General features: G+C 46.2%; 1 protein-coding gene across 3 annotated transcripts in view; it reads left to right on the top strand.

The window, feature by feature from the left end:
- Positions 1–1175: 1175 nt before the first annotated feature.
- The window catches only part of NEDD4 (NEDD4 E3 ubiquitin protein ligase), a 147107-nt gene continuing 124686 nt past the window's right edge, over positions 1176–23596 (top strand). The window contains exons 1-2 of one of the 3 annotated variants that reach the window (XM_051821964.2): positions 1176–1356; positions 21052–21125. In XM_051821964.2, the coding sequence (XP_051677924.1) occupies positions 1312–1356; positions 21052–21125 (119 nt within the window). In that variant the 5' untranslated portion in view covers positions 1176–1311. Of the gene's footprint in view, positions 1357–21051; positions 21126–21766; positions 21892–23596 lie in introns of those variants that run through there. The other 2 variants (XM_051821966.2, XM_051821965.2) reach the window with 2 other exon arrangements.

The raw sequence follows: 23596 nt of genomic DNA, 5'->3' as shown, positions 1-23596 counted from the left end.
CAGTATTGCTCCCACCTATTGGCATCTTGAGCCACTAGGAATCTTTCCAGCATACTTGGAATTCTTTAAGGAAAATTATGTTTTTGGGGCCTGACACTGTGGTGTAGTAGGTTAAGCCTCCGCTTGAGCCACAAGCATCCCATATAGGCACCGGTTCGAGTCCTGCTGCTCCTCTTCTGCTCCAGCTCTCTGCTGTGGCCTGGGAAAGCAGTGGAGAATGGCCCAAGTGCTTGGGCCCCTGCATCCATGTGGGAGACCAGGAAGAAGCTCCTGGCTGCTGGCTGCGGATCAGGTCAGCTCCCATCTTTGTGGCCATTTCGGGAGTGAACCAGCAGATGGAAGACCTTTCTGTCCCTCCTTCTCTCTGTTACTCTGCCTCTCAAATAAATACATCTTAAAAAATAAAAATTTTGTTTTGGGATTGTAGGGTTTTGAAAACTTCCACTGTACAAACATGAACAAGAGTTTCTATTTCCCCCATTCCCTTCTATAGGCGCTTTATTCCGTGGGGGCTTCCTGCGATTGTGAAACTCTAAAACCCATCAGACACGGATATTCAAAAATCCTCATCATTCCCTCGCACAGGTTTTCTAGCGCATTTACTCCCCCACGCCCTTCCAGTCACCGCTTAGCTAAGCGGGCTTACAGGGTTAAGTCTAAGAGCTGGATAGACAAGAACCCTGGACAGCAGACGGCTTAGGATCTGGCTCAGGGGTTACAAACCACAGCGAAACCACCTCAGGCGCCAGGTCCCAGACTGATGGGGTCCCTTGGAGGCTGCCCTCTTGCTGCCACGCTCGCGCGGGGCTTTCCCCGGCGGCGCCCAGGTCCAGCTGCTGTTGGAATGGGCATCCCAAGCCAAGAAGCAAGTGCTGGGGTTTCCAGTCGGGGCTTTAGACAGAAGCCACGCGTGTCTGTTCCCGGGTGTTTACTCCGAGGCCGCGTTCTGGTGGGCTCCCGGCGAGACCTGCGGCTTGGGAAAACCGCAGCTTCTTTTCGCTGGGGAGGGTCCACGCTCCCAGGCCTCCCCCGGCTACCCCACGCGTGAGCCCACCGCGCGCGCTCCTCTGGCCGAGGTCCACAGCGCCCTCTCCCCTGCCACGCGCGCCGCCGCCGGCCCTTTCCCGCCGCGCGGTCTCGTGCCGCCAGCGCGCGCCCGCCGGGGGCGGTACTGCTGCCGCGGGGCGAGCGCCGCCTCCTCTTCCTCCAACTCCTCCCCGCCTCCTGCCCCTTCTCCTCCTCCTCCTCCTCACTACGGTTCCCAGCCCTGGGCGGGGGCGAGCGCGTCCGGTTTGCGGGAAGCTTTCGGAAATGGCAACTAGCGCGGTGGAGGTGTTCGGGCTCCTGGAGGACGAGGTGCGGGGGCCGCGGGACTGCGGGGCCGCGAGGCTGCGGGGCGGGCTTCCCAGGGCGCCGTCCATCATCCGGACCCGCGGAGGCAGGGCGGCGCCGGCGGCTCCGGCCAGGGGCGCTGCCGTCCGCGCCCCCCGTGCCTGCGCGAGCCCGGGCGGCGGCGCGCGGGCCGGCTCGGGGGACTCTGCGGGCTGCCCCACCCCGGCTCCCCTGGGCAGCCGCCTGCCTTGTCAGTTTCCTCCAGGAAGTGTGCAGCGGCGGGGGCTCGGCGGCGAGCGGGCCGCGTGCGCGCGGGGACCACAGCGCCCCGCCAGCCCCTTCCTGCCGCCCCCGCCCCGGGTGCGGGAGCTCCCCGGGGGCGGGGCGAGTTTCCCTGCAGCTCAGCATCCCCGCGGCGGAAGAGCGTGTTGGGGCGCGGGCCGGCCAGACTGAACTTTACAGACTTGGGTTTGGAGACTTCCAAGCTGGTTTTTTTTTTTTTTTTTTTTTTGTATTTTCCCCTCCCTTCTTATCTGAAAAATCCTCTTTCAGTCTCCTGACCGGAGTCGGGCATGGAGAGCTGGCAGATAGCGTTTCCTGCGCGCCTTCAGCAACAAGTGTGGGGAGTTCATGCCTTGTTTCTCCGCTCTTGGTTGCTGTTAAATAACAGCCGGACAAAAAGAGAGATACTTTAAAAGAACTTCCCACGACTGTTCCTTCTGAGAACTAAACTCTGGAGTGCCGCGATTTGAGGCGTGTGTCCGCAGCTCAGTGGCTTATGCTGATTGTCCCTTGCCCTTCTTGCAAGGAAGGCGTTTTGGAGATGAGATATGGCTTCCCTATGTTCTTGGAGATTGTCTCTAAACTGGGGATGGGTGGAGAATGAAAAGGCTGTGTGTTCAGTGACTGATACAGGCTAGGAAAACAATTAAATCTATTCGTTCCTGCTGGCTGATTAAGCCTCACGTGCACCTGTTCTCAACATGAGACCACCCCCCCCCACACACACACCACACCCCCCCAGTTAATTGGAAAGCCATCGCCTTATTGCTTTGCTTAGTTGTCTTCTGATAGGGTCTGCACAGTGGCTTCTCTTGGAAATGTAATGTCTTCAGAAGTCTTGAACTTCTCTTGAGAGTTCTTGGTTCATGAACAGTGGGCAGTTAGTGAATGCACGCAAGTTAACTTGGTGTGTTGAGAATGCTTATGGGATGTGATTAGAATTTAGTTTCCTAGTTACTGCTGTCGGAAGAGAAGCCAAGCAGGGCTGGGTAGATGGTGACAGCTCTGCTGTCCCTCAGAAACAATGGTGTTAGAGCTAAAGATAACATTCCAGGGAATGGCCCTACTACTGCCCTGAAAAGGCCACCTGGAAGAGAGAATGTCGCATGGCACCTGTGGTAGCTTTCTTCCTGTGAGCAGATCCCCAGCCATGTAACTGCCGATGCAGAGAGCTTCAGGCTGGCTTTGGACTTGGATTTCCCTGCTGTTGTTAAGCAGGCCTTGTGTTCTGAATTTCCCATCTCACCCCTCCAGCGGAGCCGATTGAGCATGGCACACAGGAAAGCTGTCCTTCTCCCTGTCTTCTCTTTCTAAGACAGGATCCTGGTTTCCAAGTTGTCTGCCTCTTGCATCACCCCTCTACCCAGTTGAAATAAAGCTACTTGCGGCAGTAGGCAATGAGGGCTGAAGACCAGAAGCTGCACCCTTTGAAATGTGGAGTTCCCGGGCTGGCTAAAGGGTTGGTACTTCTAGAGAGTTTCCTGGGGCCGCCTACCCTGTTTGTGTGTTGAGGGTCTTGGTGTAGATGTGTGACTCGTGTTTCTTCTCATCTCCCAAGGTCTACCTTGTCCATATCCAGCAAGAGAGTGGGGTAGGATGGGAGGCGTGATGTTTTAATTGTGTTATTAATTCAGTAGAGGTTAATTAACTGCTCTGTGTCTTGTATTCTGCTAGGTACCAGGGATACAGAGAAAAAAAGATGGCCTCAGCCTTTAAGGAGCTCACCACCTGCTAGAAAAGACAAGAATCGCTTGTCTTATGGTAGTGGTTGCCATCCCACGTGTATCACTTGCTGTTTATTTACAGGTCCTTCACACAAGTAACAGAAGGCTTGGAAAACTCTTAACCTAACCCTCTTTGCAAAAAACACCATTGTAGATATGTTGTTTCTAAAGCTCACAGAATAGTCCCGGGATAGGACTAACAGCCCTCTGCTGTTGATGACAAGTAGCTTTTCCGTTGCAGCCCAAAGAGGGGATTCTTACCCTAAACTTGAGATTGAAACAAGGAGAACAATGTGTAGAATCAGATAAAAGATAGGAAATTGTAAACCGTATATAGTGAATAGCCACTGAGTCACACTGTGGGAGCCTGTTAGTGTTAAGGATGCTGAAGTTGATATCATAATACCCTCTTCCCACTTTTCAGTGAGAGTGAGCTCTTCTGTGTGTAAGTGGACTTCCATGAAGATGGCCCTGGCTCTGGGTGCACCATTTCGCATGAATGCATGAACAAACCAAGGAAGAAGTGTAATGTAATGTGTACCAAATTGGCTCTGACAGTCTCTTGGGGTTGACAGTAGGGAAGACTCTCCCGAATTGTTGGTGGGGGATACAGATTCTGGGAAGAAAGCTCCTAAACCTTCATGTGCCACCCACAAAGAAGGAGCAGCCTGGTTGAGGTGCATCTGTGTTAGTAATCATCCCAACCTCTGATGGGCTGTTATGCCACTACTGCTTTTTTGTAGTTCTTTAGCTTCAGGACCATTCTCAAGTATTTTTCCTAAGTCTCCATGGGACTAAAGAAGCGTGTAAATACTACAGCTTTGTTTTTTAATAATTTATTGTAAAATTATTGAAACCAACAAAATCATTGAAATTGCTGCATAAAGAACTCAGGAACCTTCTCGTGCAGAGTCTCCCAATGTTAACATCTCACCACAGTTGCTCCATGACCTCTTGTGTTGTTTTGCCATTTTAATCATTCTTTCTCTGAACTATTTGGAGGCAAGCGACAGACAGTGTCCCGTCCTCTCTAAATATTCTAGCACGTACTTTTCTAAAACATTTCTTCCTACAGAACATCCATGCATTTCCCCAAACTAGGAAATCAAGATTGATGAAACAGTACTGTTCATTGCTCAGATACTATTCTAATCATTTCTCTTTTTCCTGTGGAGTGAAAGATCCCTTTTGGACGCGTGTTGCCTTTCCTTGTCATGTGCTAGCAGTCTCTCGCACTCTGTACCACTTCCTCCATCTCTCTGGCCCTTGATAGTTTTAGGGAGTTCAGGTTGTGCATCCTATAGGAGAGTCATCAACTTGGGTCTGAACATTAGTCAGCTTTTCATTACTTTAACTATAAAATACCTGAGAGGATTTTTCTAGGAAGGAAGGTTTATTTCTGTCTACAGTTTTGGAGGTTTGCAGTCCAACATTGGGCAGCCCTATTGGTTTAGGCATCTGATGAGGCTGGAAGATGGCAGAGGGATGATCACGTGTTGAGCCAGGTGGCACACTGTTCATCTGCCCAGGATGGGACATTTCCTTAGCAAGTCATCATGATTTCATCATGGAGCTCCACCCCAGCAACCTAATCCAATCCAGTCGCTTCCCAAAGGCCCCACTTCAGACACCATGATTGGACCAAAGCCTCCATTGTAATCCATCATTAACATGGATTCATTAACTGTGACCCTGTGGTGTGGAGACTTACATGTCTACGTGTTTGAGAAGCCACGTCATGTTCAGACCACAGAGCGTCTGTTTACTGTTTAAGTCCGTGTTAAGGTCACGCTGTATTGGCAGGGATGTCAGTGCTTCACATCAAGGGGGTGAGTGACGCCTTGTCCCATCACTGCCAGTGACAGCCTTGGTCACTTGGTCATGTTGGCGTCTGCCAAGTTTTTTCCTTAAAAAGTCACTGATTTGTTTCTTTGTAATTGATTAGTATTTTGTGGGGAAGTATTCTGAGTTTGTATCAGGATCCTATTTCTCATAACACTCTTGTCCCCAGTTTTAGCATCCATTGATGAATTCCATCAGAATCGCTATTTTTTATCTCCATAGTTGATATTCTGTGTCAGAAGAGCTTTTCCTTTCCTCTTGCTTGTTTTTTCATTTATTTATATCAGCACAGATTTGTGCAGCCCCACTTAGTGGATCATAATTACCTTTTTTTTTTTAAGATTTATTTATTTATTTGAAAGTCAGAGAGTTAGAGAGAGGAGAGGCAGAGAGAGAGAGAGAGGTCTTCCATCCTCTAGTTCACTCCTCAGTTGGTTGCAACGGCCGGAGCTGCACTGATCCGAAGCAGGTGCTGGGGCCCAAGGACTTGGACCATCTTCTGCTTTCCCAGCCATTTCAGAGAGCTGGATTGGAAGTGGAGCAGCTGGGTCTTGAACCGGCACCCATATGGGATGCTGGCGCTTCAGGCTAGAGCATTAACCCACTGTGCCACAGCACTGGCCCCAGTCATTAATTATCTTGTTGCTCAAATGGTCCCAGTTTGGCCAGTGGGAGTCCTTAAACAAAGTTCCTAGGTCTTTGTGTCAAACTATCCTTTGAACACTGCTCTCTGGTAGATGGTGTTCAGGCTTGTACTTTGCCTGGCTCAGCCCTGCCTGGAATCAGCCGTTTTTCTTAAGAGCATTGAATCCATTTGGTAGCAAAGGGGTTGTAGAAGCCAAGATCTAGGTGCTTGTTATACTCATTGCTTCTAGGATGTGCTCTTTTGCCATCTCAGTGAACAGTTTTAAAAAAGTGTGTGTGTGTGTGTGTGTGTGTGTGTGTGTGTACGTACTACACACACAAATCTGTAGACATTTCTATGTCAATCTGTGCATAAATATTTAAAATTCTTGAATCCAATTCAAAAATCCAATTGAAATCTAACGCCATGGCTCCTTCCTAGCCATAAGTACCTTCTTTAACAGTAAAAAATCTGGTTTTCCTAATCTTTCATGTATTTACTTGTTAGTTCAATACATTTACTTATGTGTTCAATGTGACTGATTTCCCAGCCACACAGACACCACTGCTGTGTCTGTGTTCTGCTTTCGGCTCTTTGCCTCCATGGACCCGTTGCATCCACTGCTATTACTTCTCCATATGGCATCCTCCTCTGCCTCCATGCTAGTTGGCACCTACTAACGCATCTCGCTGTGGCACCTCCTTCCTTCCTTCAGTGCCCCTTGCTGGTGTGCGTGCCGACCACTCACCTCCATGAAACTCCCCTCTCCCCACAGACCCTGCCTATCATGGGCCTGCTGTTGACACCTCTGTTCACAAGAGTTCACAAAATTCATATGTCACATGGGAATAGGCAGAACCATGGAGCTGGAAGGGACCTTGTAAACACATCATTTAGGGTGAGCAGGAGTGTAGAAAATGCTTGGAATTTTGGCCTGTCACATACTTTGTGACATTACCTAATTATTTAACATCTGTCAGAGGAGGTTATTCTGATATTTATTTATTTATTTGATATCCAGACAGATGGAGGCAGTTGTCATCTGCTGGTTCACTCCCCACATCCCTGCAAAAGCTTGGCTGTGTTGAAGCTGGGAGAGGGAAACTCAGTTCAGGTTTGCCCTATGAGTGGCAGAAATTCAATCACTTGAGCCATCACCAGCTGCTCCCCGGGGCCTGCATTAGCAGGAAGCTGGAGTCAGGAACTGGAGCCGGCTCGCAAACTCAGGTACTATGGTATGAGCTGTGGGCTTCTTAATCATTAGGCTCAATTCTCACTCTGAACAGAATTTAAATTGACCAATTGGCCTACCCCCTGGCTATCTCTGATATTAGAAATATTGTAATGGAGACACATGAAAACTGATTGAACACAGTTATTACTCAATGTGTCATCGTCATCCATTCTAGTACTGCTTTAAGTCAAACTGCCAATTTTTGAATTGCTACACCTGCTGTTGTTTGTTGTAAGTTCTGTCACTACTGATGTTACTGATGTCCACCCCGTAGCTTCTGGTTTTCCTGGCTCCCTTGCAATCCTATCCATATATTAGGAGGATGAATTAATTAACAAGGTGAGAGAAGTCTGGTGATAAATGCAGGGAGAAAGGCACAGCACAAACAAATGGAAAAGTGTTTTGGGCCAGCGCCGCAGCTCAATAGGATAATCCTCCACCTAGCGGCGCCGGCACACCAGGTTCTAGTCCCGGTTGGGGCACCGGATTCTGTCCCGGTTTGCCCCTCTTCCAGGCCAGCTCTCTGCTGTGGCCAGGGAGTGCAGTGGAGGATGGCCCAAGTGCTTAGGCCCTGCACTCCATGGGAGACCGGGGGAAGCACCTGGCTCCTGGCTCCTGCCTTTGGATAGGCACGGTGTGCCAGGCTGCAGTGCGCCGGTCGCGGCGGCCATTGGAGGGTGAACCAACGACAAAAGGAAGACCTTTCTCTCTCTCTCTCTCTCACTGTCCACTCTGCCTGTTAAAAAAAAAAAAAAAATGGGGCCGGCGCCGCGGCTCACTAGGTTAATCCTCCGCCTAGCGGCACCGGCACACCGGGTTCTAGTCCCGGTTGGGGTGCTGGATTCTGTCCCGGTTGCCCCTCTTCCAGGCCAGCTCTCTGCTGTGGCCAGGGAGTGCAGTGGAGCATGGCCCAGGTGCTTGGGCCCTGCACCCCATGGGAGACCAGGAAAAGCACCTGGCTCCTGGCTCCTGCCATCGGATCAGCGCGGTGCGCCAGGCGCAGCGCGGCGGCCATTGGAGGGTGAACCAACGGCAAAAGGAAGACCTTTCTCTCTGTCTCTCTCTCTCACTGTCCACTCTGCCTGTCAAAAATAAATAAATAAATAAATAAAATGAAAAGGGTTTTGATAATACTTTTCTGAAAGTCTTGGAGAATTATCTGTAATCTAGTACTGTAACTCATGGCTTGACCCAAATGTCTGGCTTCCAAGTGAGATATGTTGGGGCAATGAAGAGAGTAATGGAAACAAAGAATCATATGTTTTAGTAAAAATACTCTCCAGGAAAAAAGAGTCACCTTAATTATTACAATATGTCTCTTATTGAGCACCTGCTACACATGCCAGGTACCACATTAGATGTTTTCATACTTTTGCTGTGAACATGGCAACAATCTTGCAAAATTAGATAGTGTCATCCTCATTTTAGGGATAGGGAATCTGAGAGGGTGATTTGCTCAAGGATGCCCTGAGCAGCCTGCTATTCCTTTTAGGTAGCAGATGAGGGACTGAAACCCTTGTGAAACTAAATCTCTTTAATTTAGTACCACAGACTTGATCTTTCCATTTTTCTGCTGTGAATAGTTCCCCAAGTAAAATCATTTAGCAATGAGATTCTTAGATCATGAAGTGTACAGTTAACCTCTAGTTGTTCATAGGTCTTTACTTGGCCATTTTTAAAAAAATAGTTATTTTTTATTCGAAAGGCAGATTGGCCGGTGCCATGGCTCAATAGGCTAATCCTCTGCCTGCGGCGCCGGCTCACCGGGTTCTAGTCCCGGTTGGGGCGCCGGATTCTGTCCCGGTTGCTCCTTTTCCAGTCCAGCTCTCTGCTGTGGCCCGGGAAGGCAGTGGGGGATGGCCCAAGTCCTTGGGTCCTGCAGCCGCATGGGAGATCTGGAGAAGTGCCTGGCTCCTGGCTTCAGTCAGCGCGGTGCGCTGGCTGCGGTGCGTCAGCCGCAGCGACCATTGCGGGGTGAACCAACGGCAAAAGGAAGACCTTTCTCTCTGTCTCTCTCTCTCTCACTGTCCACTCTGTCTGTCAAAAAGAAACAGTTATTTTTTATTCGAAAAGCAGATTTACAAAAGCAGAGAGAGAAGTCTTCCATCTGCTGGTTCACTTCCCAGAATGCCGCAACAGCCAGAGCTAAGCCAATCCAAAGCCAGGAGCCAGGAGCTTCTTCTGGGTCTCCCACATGGTGCAGGAGCCCAAGGACTCAGGCCATCTTCCACTGCTTTCCCAGGCCATAACAGAGAGCTGGATTGGAAGAGGAGCAGCTGGAACTTGAACCAGCCCCATATGGGATGCCAGCACTGCAAGCAGTGACTTTACCCACTATTCCACAGTGCCGGCCCCTTCACATCTTTTGTCTTCGTGTGTCATAACTTCTAGGGAGATCCCTGACATGCTTGAATTCTGTATTTTAGTAACTGGGTTTTTTTTTTACCTTAATATTTATTATTTTTGTGATATATATTTTTAAAGATTTATATATTTATTTGAAAGTCAGAGTTACACAAAGAGAGGAGAGGCAAAGAGAAAGAGAGAGAGAGAGGTCTTCCATCTGATGGTTCACTCCCCAATTGGCCGCAATGGCCGGAGCTGCCCTGGTCCAAAGCCAGGAGCCAGGAGCTTCTTCCGGGTTCCCCATGCAGGTGCAGGGGCCCAAGGACTTAGGCCATCTTCTACTATTGTCCAAGGCCATAGCATAGAGCTGGATCGGAAGTGGAGCAGCTGGGTCTTGAACCGGCATCTGTATGGGGTGCCGGCACTTCAGGCCAGAGTGTTAACGCACTGCACCACAGTGCTGGCCCCTGATAAAATGTTTTTAATTTACATTTTAGTAAAAGGCTTGCTGGTCCACTAAGAGTTCATCAAATAAAAAGACCGTGGTCCAGCAGGAAACTAGGTAATGGCTATACACAATAATCAAATGAAAAGATGTTCAACCTCCCTCATATAAACTTTAAAATGTCACAAATATAGTGTCATTGACACTATAGTACTGTATGCTTTCAACTTGTTTAGCAGAGATTTAAAGCAAAGTTTGGCAAAACACTATTTGTGGCAAAACCAATACAGGCATTTCTTTTTTTGGTTTGTGTGCTTATTTTTTGATTTTAGCCCCCGCATATAAGGGAGAACTTGTAATCTGGGGCTTTCTGTGTTGCGCTGCATTTACTCAACACTGATGTCCTCCAGTCCCCACCATGTTGCCGCCAGTGTTTGTTGATACTTACGTGTCAGACTTTGGGTTGGGCCATGAGGCTAAATGATGGACAACAGACTTCACTGAATTTGTAGTCCAGGGATGGGATATTAAATAAATAGTCACAAATCATCAATGTTTTATAAATGTTAGGAAGGAAAAAAAAGTAAGATGAAAGCAACTCAGAAAATTAGCCTTTTCTGTTGTGGAGGAGGGGAGTGACTACCAAGGAGGGCTGAGGAAGCCACGTTTACATCGAAATTAAGGATGCAGAGGAGTGAGCCCGGAGAGTGAGGCCCAAAGCCTTCCAGGTAGAAATGTGTGTGCAGAGGAGGAGCTGGAGAGCACAGGGCAGGTTAGAGTGGTGCAGGAAGAGGGGCGGGGCAAGAGAGGGGCTGGGAAGCAGAGAGGAGAGGAAATGAGGCTGGGAAGGAGAGAGCAGGACAGGGATTTGGAATTGGATCCCAAGTGGAATTGACATTATTAACCGTGCATGAACACACACAGCATCTTCTTTACAATTGTTATTGTTGTTCATAATGTTTGTTCCTCACATACAAGGGTGCTTCAAAAAGCTAACAATGTCCATGTCCCATCCTGGAGTGCCTGCGTTCGATTCCTGACTCCAGCTCCCTGCTAGTGTAGATCCTGGGAGGTAGCTGGGATGGATTAAGTAATTGAGTTGCTGACACTTCCATGGGAAACCTGCACTGGATTCTTGCTCCTGGCTCTGGCCCAGTCCAGCTGTGCCCGAGCCACCGATAATATTTGCAGGCAGTGAACCAGTGGATGGGAATTCTGTGCCCATCTATCTCTCCTTTTTGTTTCTATTCTATCGCTAGCTCTCTGCTTCTCAAATTAAAAACAAAAAAGGGGCAGGTGTATATGGTACAATTTTTTTTAAATCAATGTATACAAAGGATCTTTAAAAACTTCATGGAATGGGGCCAATGCTGTTGGTGAAATGGGTTAAGCCGCCTCCTGCAATGCCGGCATCTTTTGTAGGTGCTAGTTCCAGTCCTGGCTGCTTCACTTCCGATCCAGGTCCCTGCTAATGTACCTGGGAAGCTAGTGGAAGGTGGGCCAGGTATTTGGGTCCCTGCACCCACAGGGGAGACCGAAAGAAGCTCCTGGCTTCTCCCTGGCCCAGGCCCAGCAGTTGCAGCCATTTGGGCACTGAACCAGCAGATCTCACTCTCTCTAACTCTGCCTTTCAAAGAAATATATCTTAAAAAAAAAAAAAAAAAACTCATGGAAAATGTGTATTATAAAAAAGTATGCATGAATTTCAAAATTTTCTGCACCCAAATAAGCATATCTTTTCATTTCTTCCCATAAACTTCTGAAGTACCCTCCTGGTTACCATTTTATTTGCTCATTTTTGCTTCTTGCATCGTTGGCTTTCCATCTGGGATCACTTTTTTTTTTTCTTCATCTGAAGTTCTCATCTAAAGTTTGTTTAACAGAGTGTTTGATGGTAATGATTTTCTGAATTTTTATTTTTCTCTGAAAATGTGTTTCAGTTTGCCTGCCTTCTTTTGCCTGGGTGTGGGGAGAAGAAAAAGCATATGGTAAAGTGTACATATCATATATATACGATCTGATGATTTTCAGCCTGTGTGGCCAGCAACCTAATGAAGATCTAGAATATTTCTTTCACTCCAAAATAGTCCCTTGAGCCCTTGTCCAGTCAGCTGCCGTCTTCTCTCCATCAGCAACCATCGCATGGGTGACTTTTGCCCATTCTGGAGCAGCACATATGTGGAACTGAATACTGTGTACTTACTGATTTGCTTACTTGAGAAGTGGGGTGGAAAGAACAAGAGCATTCTGCCATTCACTGGTTTACTACTCAAATGCCGACAGTGGCCAAGCTAAGCAGGCTGAAGTCAAGAGATGGAAACTCAACCCAGGTCCCATACATAGGTGGCAAGGACCCAGCTACGTGCTCCATCGTCACTGTTGCCCCAAGATCTGCATTAGCAGGAAGCTTGAGTCAGGAGCTGGAGGTAGGGGTTGAACCCAGGTACTCTGATATAGGACTTGGATACCCTAACTGGTATCTTAATTACTGGGCCAAATGCCCACTTGGCTTTTTTTTTTTTTTCCCCAAAGAAACCTTTTATTTAATGAGTACATTCATAAGTACAACTTTAGGAATATAGTGATTCTTCCCATCATACCCGCCCTCCCACCCCACTCCCACCCCTCCTCCTCCTCCTCCTCCTCCTTCTCCCATTCCTAGTCCCATCCTCCATTAAGATTCATTTTCAATTAACTTTATACACAGAAGACCAACTCTGTACTAAGATTTCAACAGTTTGCGCACCGCACATGTGTGTGCACACACACAGACACAAAACTGAGAACAAGTTTTACAGTTAACTCTCATAATACAACTCATTGAGGATGGAAGTCCTACATTGGAAATAAGTGCACAGTGACTTCTGTTGTTAATTTAACAATCAACACTCTTAGGTATGATGTCAGCGATCACCCAACCACTCTGGTTTTTAAAGACAAAACAAAACAATGGTTTGAGAGCCATCCATGTGGTTGGTTCTGTCAGTAGCTCAGTCTCAAGCAATGCCTTAACCCACTGCACCAAAGGGCCACCCCCAACCCCAGCTTTCTTTAAATGTGCATGCTGGGAGCCAGCAGTTGGTGGCTCAAGTAGTTGGGTCACCTATGTGGGAGACCTGAAGTGGGCCCCCAGCTGCTGGCTTTGGCATGATATAGTCCCAGCTGTTGCAGGCACTGGAGAGTAAGCCAGTGGATGGGTGCCCTCTTTCTGTCTCCTTGCCTTTCGAGTAAATAAAAAATAAGTAATTTCTTTAAAGATTTTGCTGTTGGTGGCAGTTACATAGCGTGCAGAGGGAGGTTCCGTGTTCTGAAGGAGGAACGTGCCTATAACTGCGTTAACCATGGCAGTTCCTTCCCTCCCCCGTGCACTGTTCCTGTGGTTCCTAACATCAGTGTCCATCAGAATCACCTGGAGAATGATTCAGAAAGGGCAGGGCCTGAGACTCGGCTCATGCAATGGATTCCCACGTGATGTTCGTCCTGCCGGTCCCACGGGATGCACTTTGCAAGCCTCTGCGCTCTCCCGAGTGTGAGGATTCTGGCCGTGTGTTATCTAGGTTATTACTGTCGAAAGTTCCTGAGGAGTTTTGACTCATTCACACAAAATATTTAGCAATCATATACCTTTGCTTTCCCAATATACTCCTGATTTCAGTTATTTCCTGGGGCAGGGCTGGGCTGGTGTTTTAATTTTTGTAAGGTATTTCAAATAAATTTATACATCAGAAGAGGCAGCCTGCTCTCAACCCATAAATTGGGAAAATGGTCACCATAAATTATATATAGTCTGTTGCTTCCTGAAAAAGAAAATACATCCACCCCTCCGACTCTAGCAATTTTTTTAAGCACTTATCCAGTGTTTACATTATTACTACACACTATATAAATGCAGCTTCATGTGCATCAGTGTCCCGTGTTCACTTGTACATTTTTGTGCTTTAGTTCTCTGCACACCTATCACAGACTTTGCAAACTGTCAGAGCGTGACGCTGCTCAGTGCCGTGAAAACTCTGTGTTTATGTAAAACTAATGCTGTCCATGTCCTTTCCCTCCCTGTGATAGGAGGCGGCCTTTTGCTGGGCTGCGTCTGGCCCACCTGCTCCCACTACCTGTTGTGCAGTGTCACCTGGAGCTTTCCACTTGCGGGAAATTTCCTCTTCTGTGGGAAATTCCGCTTCCCTTGTGGGAATTCTCCGCATCTCTTTTCTGGGTTGAATCCAGTTTCCTTAATCTCTTGTCTCCCTTCTGCCCAATTTATTCCCTTATTTGGTGGCGTTCATCTCCTGTATGAATGGGCAGGTACTGCTGAATGCAGAATTTCACAGTCCAGTGAGGAGTTATCATTTCCCTGTGGGCGTCTCCTGCGTCCGTGCTTAGAGCACGCCTTCACTCCTTGGGTCACGCAGTTTCCTGGGAGAGGAGGCCTCCCGTCTTCGCTAGGTGGGCAGAGATATGGCCATCAGTGTTCTTGAACAGGTGTTGGGGGAGGAGATGGTAGGCTCCCAGAGCAAACTCTTTATTGCTTTTAATAAGGTGTCGTGGGGCCAGCGCTGTAACATAGCAGGTAAAACTGCCACCTGCAGTGGCGGCATCCCATATGGGTGCCAGTTCAAGTCCCGGCTGCTGCACTTCCCATCCAGCTCTCTGCTATGGCCTGGGAAAGCACTGGGTGATGGCCTAGGTCCTTGGACCCCTGCACCTGCATGGGAGACCTGGAGGAAGCTCCTGGCTCCTGGCTTCGGATTAGCCTGGCTCCAGCCATTGTGGCCATTTGGAGAGAACTTGCAGATGAAACTCACTCTCTCTCTCCCTTTCTCTCTCTCTCTCTCTCTCTCTCTCTGCCCCCCCCTTCCTCCCTCCCTCTGTAACTCTGCCTTTCAAATCAATTAATTAATTAAAAGAAAATAATAAGATGCCCTATTCCTTCCTTCAACCACTTCAGAAAGGCAGCCTCCCGGGTGCGATGTGTTTTGCTGCGTGGGAGTGGGGGCCGTCCTCCAGATGGTTTGGTCTGGCCCTTTCAAGGCGACTGCAGGCAGGACGTGAAATTCAATAAATTTGGAGCAGGCTAGTTTTTAAGTTGATCATTTTGTGTGGCATGCAAATGATGATATAAATCTCCAGACGGCCTTTGGCGGAGAAGAGGTTCCCCATCTCAGCATTAGAAGATGCAAAGATAAGTTTCTGAGGCCCAAGAACTTCATAATTTTATTAGTGAAGAAAGGCATAAAGTTTATTGCTTCCAACAGATAATAGTATATGATGCATTGAGAAGATTAATTTCAACTATGAAGCCTTTTAGAAAAGACATTTGGGCTATGAAGAAAAGAACTTTTTGAGAAGAAAAACTAGGTAAAATGCACAAAATGTTTCAGAAAAAAACAAAAACCTTCAGGATGTCATTACTTTTTTTTAAAGAATTATTTTATTTATTTTGAAAGAGGAGTTACAGAGAGAGAGAGAGAGAGAGAGAGAGAGAGAGAGAGAGATCTTCCATTCCGCTAGTTTACTCCCCAAATGATCTCAATAGCCAGAGCTGAGCTGATCCAAAGCTAGGAGCCAGGAGCTTCCTCCATGTCTCCCACATGGATGCAGGGGCCCAAGGACTTGATCCATTTTCCACTGCTTTCCCAGGCCATAGCAGAGAGCTGGATAGGAAAAGGAGCAGCCAGGACTCAAACCGGCGCCCATATGGGATGCTGGCGCTGCAGGCTGGGGGTTTAACCCACTGTACCACCGCGCCGGCCCCAGGATGTCATTACTTTAACAGCGATTCCTATTGTTGCATATTTTCTTCTAACCTGCATTGATTGTACCTTTTTTACAGTTATCATAGAGTAGATCTGCAGCATTCTGATTTTTCCAGTTAGCATCATTAGTCTCATTAAGTAATAATTTAATTTCTGATAATTTCAGAGGATTCTGCTTGGATGATTAGAGGACTTTGACAGTGAAGCCGTAAGGGAATCTATTTTTTAATATTAAAAAATATATTTGAAAGGCATTGTTCCAGAGAGAGGGAGAGAGAGAACGAGCTTCCATTTACCAGTTCACCCTCCTCCCCAAATGGCCACAATGGCCAGGACTGGGCCAGGCTGAAGTCAGGAGCCAGAAACAAAACTCCACATACTTGGGCCACCTGTTGATGCTTTCCTAGGCTTATTAGCAGGGAGCTGAATTGGAAATGAAGCAACCAGGACACAAACTGGTACTCCAGTATGGGATGCCAGCATCACAGGTGGCGGCTTGACCTGTGCCACAGAGCTAGCCCCACGAATCTAGTTTGCATAAACAGTTAGAAAGTTAAACCCAGGGTATAGTGAAATTTTTACTTATTTGAGAGAGAGTGAGCACACGAGAGCATATCCATCAACTGGTTCATTCCTCCTATGCCCAAAACATCCAGGACTGACCCAGGCCAACACCAGAAACAGAATTCAGTCCAGGTCTCCTACATGGGTGGCAGGGACTCACCTACTTGGGCCATCACCTGCTCTCTCCTAGGGTATGCATTCGAAGGAAGCTGGAATTGGAAGCAGAGCTAGGATTTGAACTCAGACACTCCATTAGGGGCTACAGGCATCCCCAGCAGGATCTTTTTTTTTTTTTTTGGACAGGCATAGTGGACAGTGAGAGAGAGAGAAAAGTCTTCCTTTGCCGTTGGTTCACCCTCCAATGGCCGGCGTGGCCGGCGCGTTGTGGCTGGCACACCGCTCTGATCCGATGGCAGGAGCCGGGTACTTCTCCTGGTCTCCCATGGGGTGCAGGGACCAAGTACTTGGGCCATCCTGCACTGCCTTCCCGGGCCACAGCGGAGAGCTGGCCTGGAAGAGGGGCAACCGGGACAGAATCCGGTGCCCCGACCAGGACTAGAACCCGCTGTGCCAGCGCCACAAGGCAGAGGATTAGCCTAGTGAGCCACGGCGCCAGCCTCCAGCAGGATCTTAACCTGCCGTGCCAAATGTCTGTCCCCACAAGGCATATTGGAAAAAAAAATGTAGATTGTGAGAGTAAAGGCACAACAGAGGAATGGAAGGATAAAGAGTAACAAACAGTGGCATCTTCCAAGAACTTTGAGAGATGGAAAAACCTAAAGCCTTGCCTTTCCTCATCCTGACTTTAATGAATACTTCTTACAGTTTTGTCTAGGAGAGTTTCCAGTCAAGGTCAGCATGGTTGGTTTTTAATATCAAGAGCTTAAAAAAAAAAAAAAAAGTGGACTTGGGCCAGTACTATGGTGTAGCAGGTAAAGCTGCCACTTGCGGTGCTGGCATCCCATATGTGACCCTGCTGCTCCACTTCCAATCCAGCTCCCTGATAATAGCCGGGAAAGCAGCAGAAGATGGCCCAAGTGCTTGGGCCCCTGCACCCACCTGGAAGATGCAAAAGAGGCTCCTGGCTTCAGATATCCCCAGCTTTAGCCGTTGAGTCATTTGGGGAGTGAACCAGTGGATGGGAGCACTCTCGCTCTCTCTCTCTCTCTATCTCTGCCTTTCAAATAAAATAAATACATCTTTTAAAAAATTAGTGGACTGACCTTTTGGAGGGTTATGACTGCCTTTCTTCAGTAATGATCATATGCAGATGATAAGCACTGTCCGAGCTTAGAAATGATGATACGGAGCTGGTGCTGTGGCACAGTGGGTAGAGCTGCTGCCTGCAGTGCCGGCTTCCCACATGGGTGCAGCTTCAAGACCCAGCTGCTCCACTTCCAATCCAGCTCTCAGCTGTGGCCTGGGAAAGCAGTGGAAGGTGGCCCAAGTGCTTGGGGTTCTGCACCCACGTGAGAGATGCAGAGGAAGTTCCTGGCTCCTGGCTTCAGATCAGCCCAGCTCTGGCTGTTGCGGCCATTTGAGGAGTGACCCTGTGGATGGAAGACCTCAATCTCTGCCTCTGCCTCTCTGTAACTCTACCTTTCTTTCTTTTTTCTTTTTTTCTTTTTTTTTTTTGACAGGCAGAGTGGACAGTGAGAGAGAGAGAAAGGTCTTCCTTTGCCGTTGGTTCACCCTCCAACGGCTGCTGTGGTCGGCGTGCTGCGGCCAGTGCACCGCGCTGATCCGATGGCAGGAGCCAGGTACTTATCCTGGTCTCCCATGGGGTGCAGGGCCCAAGGACTTGGGCCATCCTCCACTGCACTCCCGGGCCACAGCAGAGAGCTGGCCTGGAAGAGGGGCAACCGGGACAGAATCCGTCGCCCCGACCGGAACTAGAACCTGATGTGCCGGCACCGCAAGGCGGAGGATTATCCTATTGAGCCGCGGCACCAGCCCGTAACTCTACCTTTCAAATAAATCTTTGAAAAAAAAAGTGATGATACCAAGATAACATTATTTGCTATTGTCACTTTAAAAATTAAAAAAATTTTAATTTTATTTGAAAGGCAGATGGAGAGAGATGTTCCATCTCTGATTCATTTCCCAAATGCCCTCAACAGGTAGGGCAAGGCCCAGCCAACTCCAGGAACTCAATCTGGCTCCCCGTATGAGATCAAAGGCCCAAGTCTAAGCCACAACTTGCTGCCTCCCAGGATGTGCAACAGCAGGAAGCTGGATCAGAAGCAGAGCAGCTAGGACTCTGATGTGGGCTGCAGGCATCACAAGAAGCTATGGAACTGCTGTGCCAAGCACCCACCCCATATTGTCACTTTTGATCACTTTACCCCGTGAACAAATGTCTACTTTTTAAGACATAACAGAAAAGACTTTTAATTTTCAGAATTCAGTCTTGAAGATTTATACCTATGTAGTGTAAATAAATACTTCAGTGTGTATCTTCCCAGTCAGCTGGTGTAGTGAGAATTTGGTTGTGAGGGCCAATGGCATAATTCAGTTAGTTCATTTATTCCCCAATAACTTGGGGTAACTGTCTTCAGAGTTTTGGGAATCATCCCTCTTAGAAAACTGAAATTCCAACTTCGTATCTGGGTTTCAGTTCTTTTATTTATCTTTTAATGATTTTACTTATTAGAGTGGTAAAGTTACAGATGGTGAGATGGAGAGACAGAGAGAGAGAGGTCTTCCATCCGCTGGTTCACTGCCCAGATGGCCGCAACAGCCAGAGCTGAGCTGATCTGAAGCCAGGAGCCAGGAGCCAGGAGCTTCTTCTGGGTCTCCCACACAGGTGCAGGGGCCCAAGAACTTGGGCCATCTTTCACTGCTTTCCCAGGCCATGGCAGAGAGCTGGATTGGAAGAGTAGCCAGAGCTCTAGCCAGCACCCATATGGGATACTGGCGCTGCAGGTGGAGGATTAACCTACTGCACTACCGCGCCAGCCCCTAAGTTCTTTTATGTCTGATACCTAAGGATTTCCTTTCTTTCTAGTGAGATTAGCTGTGTGTTTAATTTTATTTGGTGACGAAGGAAAGTTACATTTCATTCAGCATCTCCAGTCAGGGTTTTTGATGTTCTCTCAATCTACCATCTGGGTTTCAGAGCTAATGGAATAGTCTGATTGCCTTATTTATGTAGTGAGACCTCCAGGGAAAGGGTGGTTGGAAGTCTTCCGACATGGAAGCAGATTAAAGTAAATACTCTATGATGTCTATTTTTTCTCCCACGCAGACCTCTCCTCAGAAGGAATGCAGGCCGCTGCTTGCCAGTGGAATCGTTTTGGAAAAGAATCAGCTTGCTATCTGTTGCACTGCAATATTTCATATTTGTGGATCTGAATACTGTTTTGCTTAGGTCCTTGTATACATAATTGAAAGTTGATCCAGGAGTTCCATTGGAAAGCAGGGGAACCATCACAACGTGGCGCTCCTGCATTACTGCTTTAGGACTCCTGTCAGCCTCCACTGCCCCTGACAGCAGAGTAGCCCTCTCCCTCGTTACTGGGGACATTGGGTGTCAGTTTGCGTGTTTCACGGGCATTCTCCGTGAGTTCTTGTATTAGGTTGATTATATTTTACTTATTCATCACTAGCAGTTCTTCATATCTTCTGAATCGTCATTTGTCTTTAGGTACTTCTGTGTGTTCCCTTGCTTTGTTCACTGTGCCCAGGACACCTTTTTGAATATAAAAGGTGTATAATTTTAATGGTGTGAAATCTAACAAATTATCCCATTAGGCTTTGTTTCTTTTTAAATCTTTCCTATTCACATGTCATAGAAAAAGTCTTGTGAATTTTTTAAAGCTTTCTTTTCCATTTTTAGACTTTATCTGGGATTTGGTTCTATGTGTGGTATAAAGATAGTGACAGAATGTTGTTCTTATTTAATTTTTTACTCATGAATTTTTAAAGTATTTATTAAGATTATAAAAAAATCAAGGAGGAAGACAGAATTATATTGAATTTGTAGGCTACTTTGGATAAAATGGTCCACTTAATGATACTGAATATTTCCATCCAGGAACATAGTGAATTTCTCCATTTATGGGGAAATATTATTTAGTAATATTTGATTCTTTTTTCTTACATATTCTTACATTTCTGTTAAGTTTTATTTCTGCATCTGACATCTGTTTACTTTTGATGTTTTTAAATGTGCATGCTGTTTCATAATGTTATTACCTACCTTGTATTTTGAACAGTTCTAAATGTACAGTAAAAACAACAGTGTAATGAACAACTGCATATACAAAATTGGATTCACAAATTGATAACATTTTTGCTTATTCCCTTTATTTCCATATACCAAAGGCAGTTATATTCAAATTTTTTATTTTAGTGACTTTCTAAGCCACTTGAGAATAATTTTCAGACTTTGACACTTTATCTGTAAATGTTTTAATATATTCTGTTAAAATAAAGACATTCTTACATGTAACTTCAATACAGTCATGATGTCTAAGATGTTTAATATTTTATACTTTATGATATTAACACATTGTTACCTATAGTTTAGTGAATGAGAGTTTGAAAATAATTACCTTTTTTTAGGCGGTTACTATAAATGAATATGAACTCTTCATTTTGTATTATGTACATAGCAACAATGATAAATTCATATTAGTTATACTTGGCTTTAGATTTCTTGGAAGCAGTGATAAATTCTTATTCAGTATAATAATGTGATTCTAGTTTTTTTGCTCTTTGTTGATAATTATATCATCTGCAAATAATTTAGTTTTGTTTTTTTCTACATAATTTTTATAAGATTTCTCCAATTTTTAAATGTCAAAATTGTATATATATATATATACACACACACATATATATTTAAAGACTTCTTAACTAAGTTATAGCTTCGTGAAAATAAACTAAAAATTTTTGTGTTGTAGGAGAATTCACGTATTGTGAGAGTTAAAGTTATAGCTGGAATAGGCCTTGCCAAGAAGGATATCTTGGGAGCTAGGTAAGTGTATGAGGTTGGTTATGATTGTAAAATGTGGCATTTGTTAATTTTTCCTAAACTTTGGTTAAATGAAAAATTCAATAATATTAAAAATTGTTACATTGTGTTTGTGGTGTTTAAAATTTACTAAATGTATTGGAGTCTAAACTACAGAATTTGTGAAGTTAGGTAAAAGCACAGATGGATTTCACATTTTTTTGCACTAAAATAACTTTATCTTTTAATTCCACTTTCCACAAACTTCTTGAACTCCTCTCATATAGTAGGGAAGTAAAAACACAGGATCATATCAGTTAGTGTGGAATGTGCGTTTGAGAAAACCCAGCACCCTCCTCATTCATGATGAAAACTTTCAGTAAACTACAAAAACATGTAAATATGGTTTAACATCTGAAAATTAATCAGTGTCATTTACCATATTACCAGAAGGAAAGAAAAAGAGACAGTCATTTCAATAGAAACAGAAAAGGCATCTGACAGAAATTCACCATGCTTGAAGGGAGGAGAGAACTTCCATTTTGATTATGGCCCTGTCTAAATAATGTTGGAGTTTGTGAACTCAAGAGGCTTCCATAGCCTTGGCAGCTGATGACAAGAGCCTCGGGTGATCACTGATGTCATAAATAAGAGTGTCAATTGTTAAATCAGCAACAGGAGTCACTGTGCACTTGCTCCCCATGTAGGACCTCTGTCCTTAATGTGTTGTACTATGAGAATTAATGGTAAAACTAGTCTTCAAACAGTACCTTATACTTTGGGTATCCGTGTGAGTACAAACTGTTGAAATCTTTACTTAGTATAGAGTTGATCTTCTGTATATAAAGATAATTAAAAATGAATCTTAATGGCCGGCGCCGCGGCTCAATAGGCTAATGCTCTGCCTATGGCGCCGGCACTCCAGGTTCTAGTCCCGGTCAGGGCACCGGATTCTGTCCCAGTTGCTCCTCTTCCAGTCCGGCTCTCTGCTGTGGCTCAGGAAGGCAGTGGAGGATGGCCCAAGTGCTTGGGCCCTGGGAGACCAGGAGAAGCACCTGGCTCCTGGCTTTGGATCAGCGCAGTGTGCAGGCCACAGTGCACCAGCCACAGCAGCCATTGGGGGGTGAACCAATGGAAAAGAAAGACCTTTCTCTCTGTCTCTCTGTCTCTCTCACTGTCTACTCTGCCTGTCAAAAAAAAAAAAAAAAAGAATCTTAATGAAGAATGGGATGGGAGAGGGAATAGGAGATGAGATGGTTTGCGGGTAGGAGGGTGATTATGGGGGGAAAAGCCACTATAATCCAAAAGTTGTACTTTCAAAATTTATATTTATTAAGTAAAAGTTTTTTATTAAAAAAATTCACCATGCTTTCAAGGTAGAAGCTCTGAGAACAAATGAAAATGCCCTGAACCTGATTAACACTATGAGAAAACCAGTAGAGAAAGACATCCTTTTTTTTTTTTTAAGATTTATTTTATTTATTTGAAAGATAGAGTTACAGAGAGAGATAGAGACACAGAGAAAGGTCTTCCATCTGCTGGTTCACTTCCCAGATGGCCGCAACAGCCAGAGCTGCACCAGTCCGAAGCCAGGAGACAGGAACTTCTTCCGGATCTCCCACGTGGGTGCAGGGGCCCAAGGACTTGGGCCATCTTCTACTGCTATCACAGGCCATAGCAGAGAGTTGGATTGGAAGAGGAGCAGACGGGACTAGAACCAGTGCTCATATGGGATGCCGGCACTTCAGGCCAGGGCTTTAACCCGCTGCGCCACAGCACCAGCCCCAGAGAATGACATACTTAATGGCAACCGGTTTGAATGCTTTCTGTTTAATCATGGGAATAAGGGAAAGCTGTCTGTTTTCACACTCTGTTCGACACTGTGCTGGATGTCCTAGCCACATTATATTGGCAAGGGCAAAAAAGTCATGCAGATCACAAAGGAAGAAGTAAAATTACCTGTCTTTCCAGAGAACATGGTCATACATGTAGAAAACCCTAAGAAATCTCCTAGAACTAAAATTCAGTTTTAGCAGGGATGTATGACAAAGTCATTGTACTAGATGGAAAAAGAATACTAAAGACCTCTGTTTATGGGACAGGCATTGTGGTGTAGCAGGTTAAGCTTCCACTTAGAACACCCACATGTGCCTCAGAGTGCCTGGGATTGATTGCCACCACTGCTTCGGATGGGTGCCTGGGAAGCTGCAGGTGACAGCTCAAGTACTGGGGTTCGTGCTACCATATGGGAGACCTGGATGGAACTCCTGGCTCCTGGTTTTGTCCTGGCCCAGCCCTGGCTCTTGTGGACACTTAAGGAGTGAATCAGCAGATGGAGAACGCCAGCACATTTCAAGAGGAGAACATAGTGCTTTCAGTACATGGTACTGCAACTGCAGATCTGTGTGGGACACAGTGAAACCTGTCTTCTATCGTACATCATACAGAAAATTATTAAAACCCCAAAACTATAAAACTTCTAAAAGAACTCATAG

This window comes from Oryctolagus cuniculus, chromosome 12 (genome assembly GCF_964237555.1).
Source record: "Oryctolagus cuniculus chromosome 12, mOryCun1.1, whole genome shotgun sequence".
In the NCBI taxonomy this organism is placed as follows: Eukaryota; Metazoa; Chordata; class Mammalia; order Lagomorpha; family Leporidae; genus Oryctolagus; species Oryctolagus cuniculus.
The sequence above is the reverse complement of the archived record's forward strand: the minus strand, read 5'-3'. Positions and strand labels throughout refer to the sequence as shown.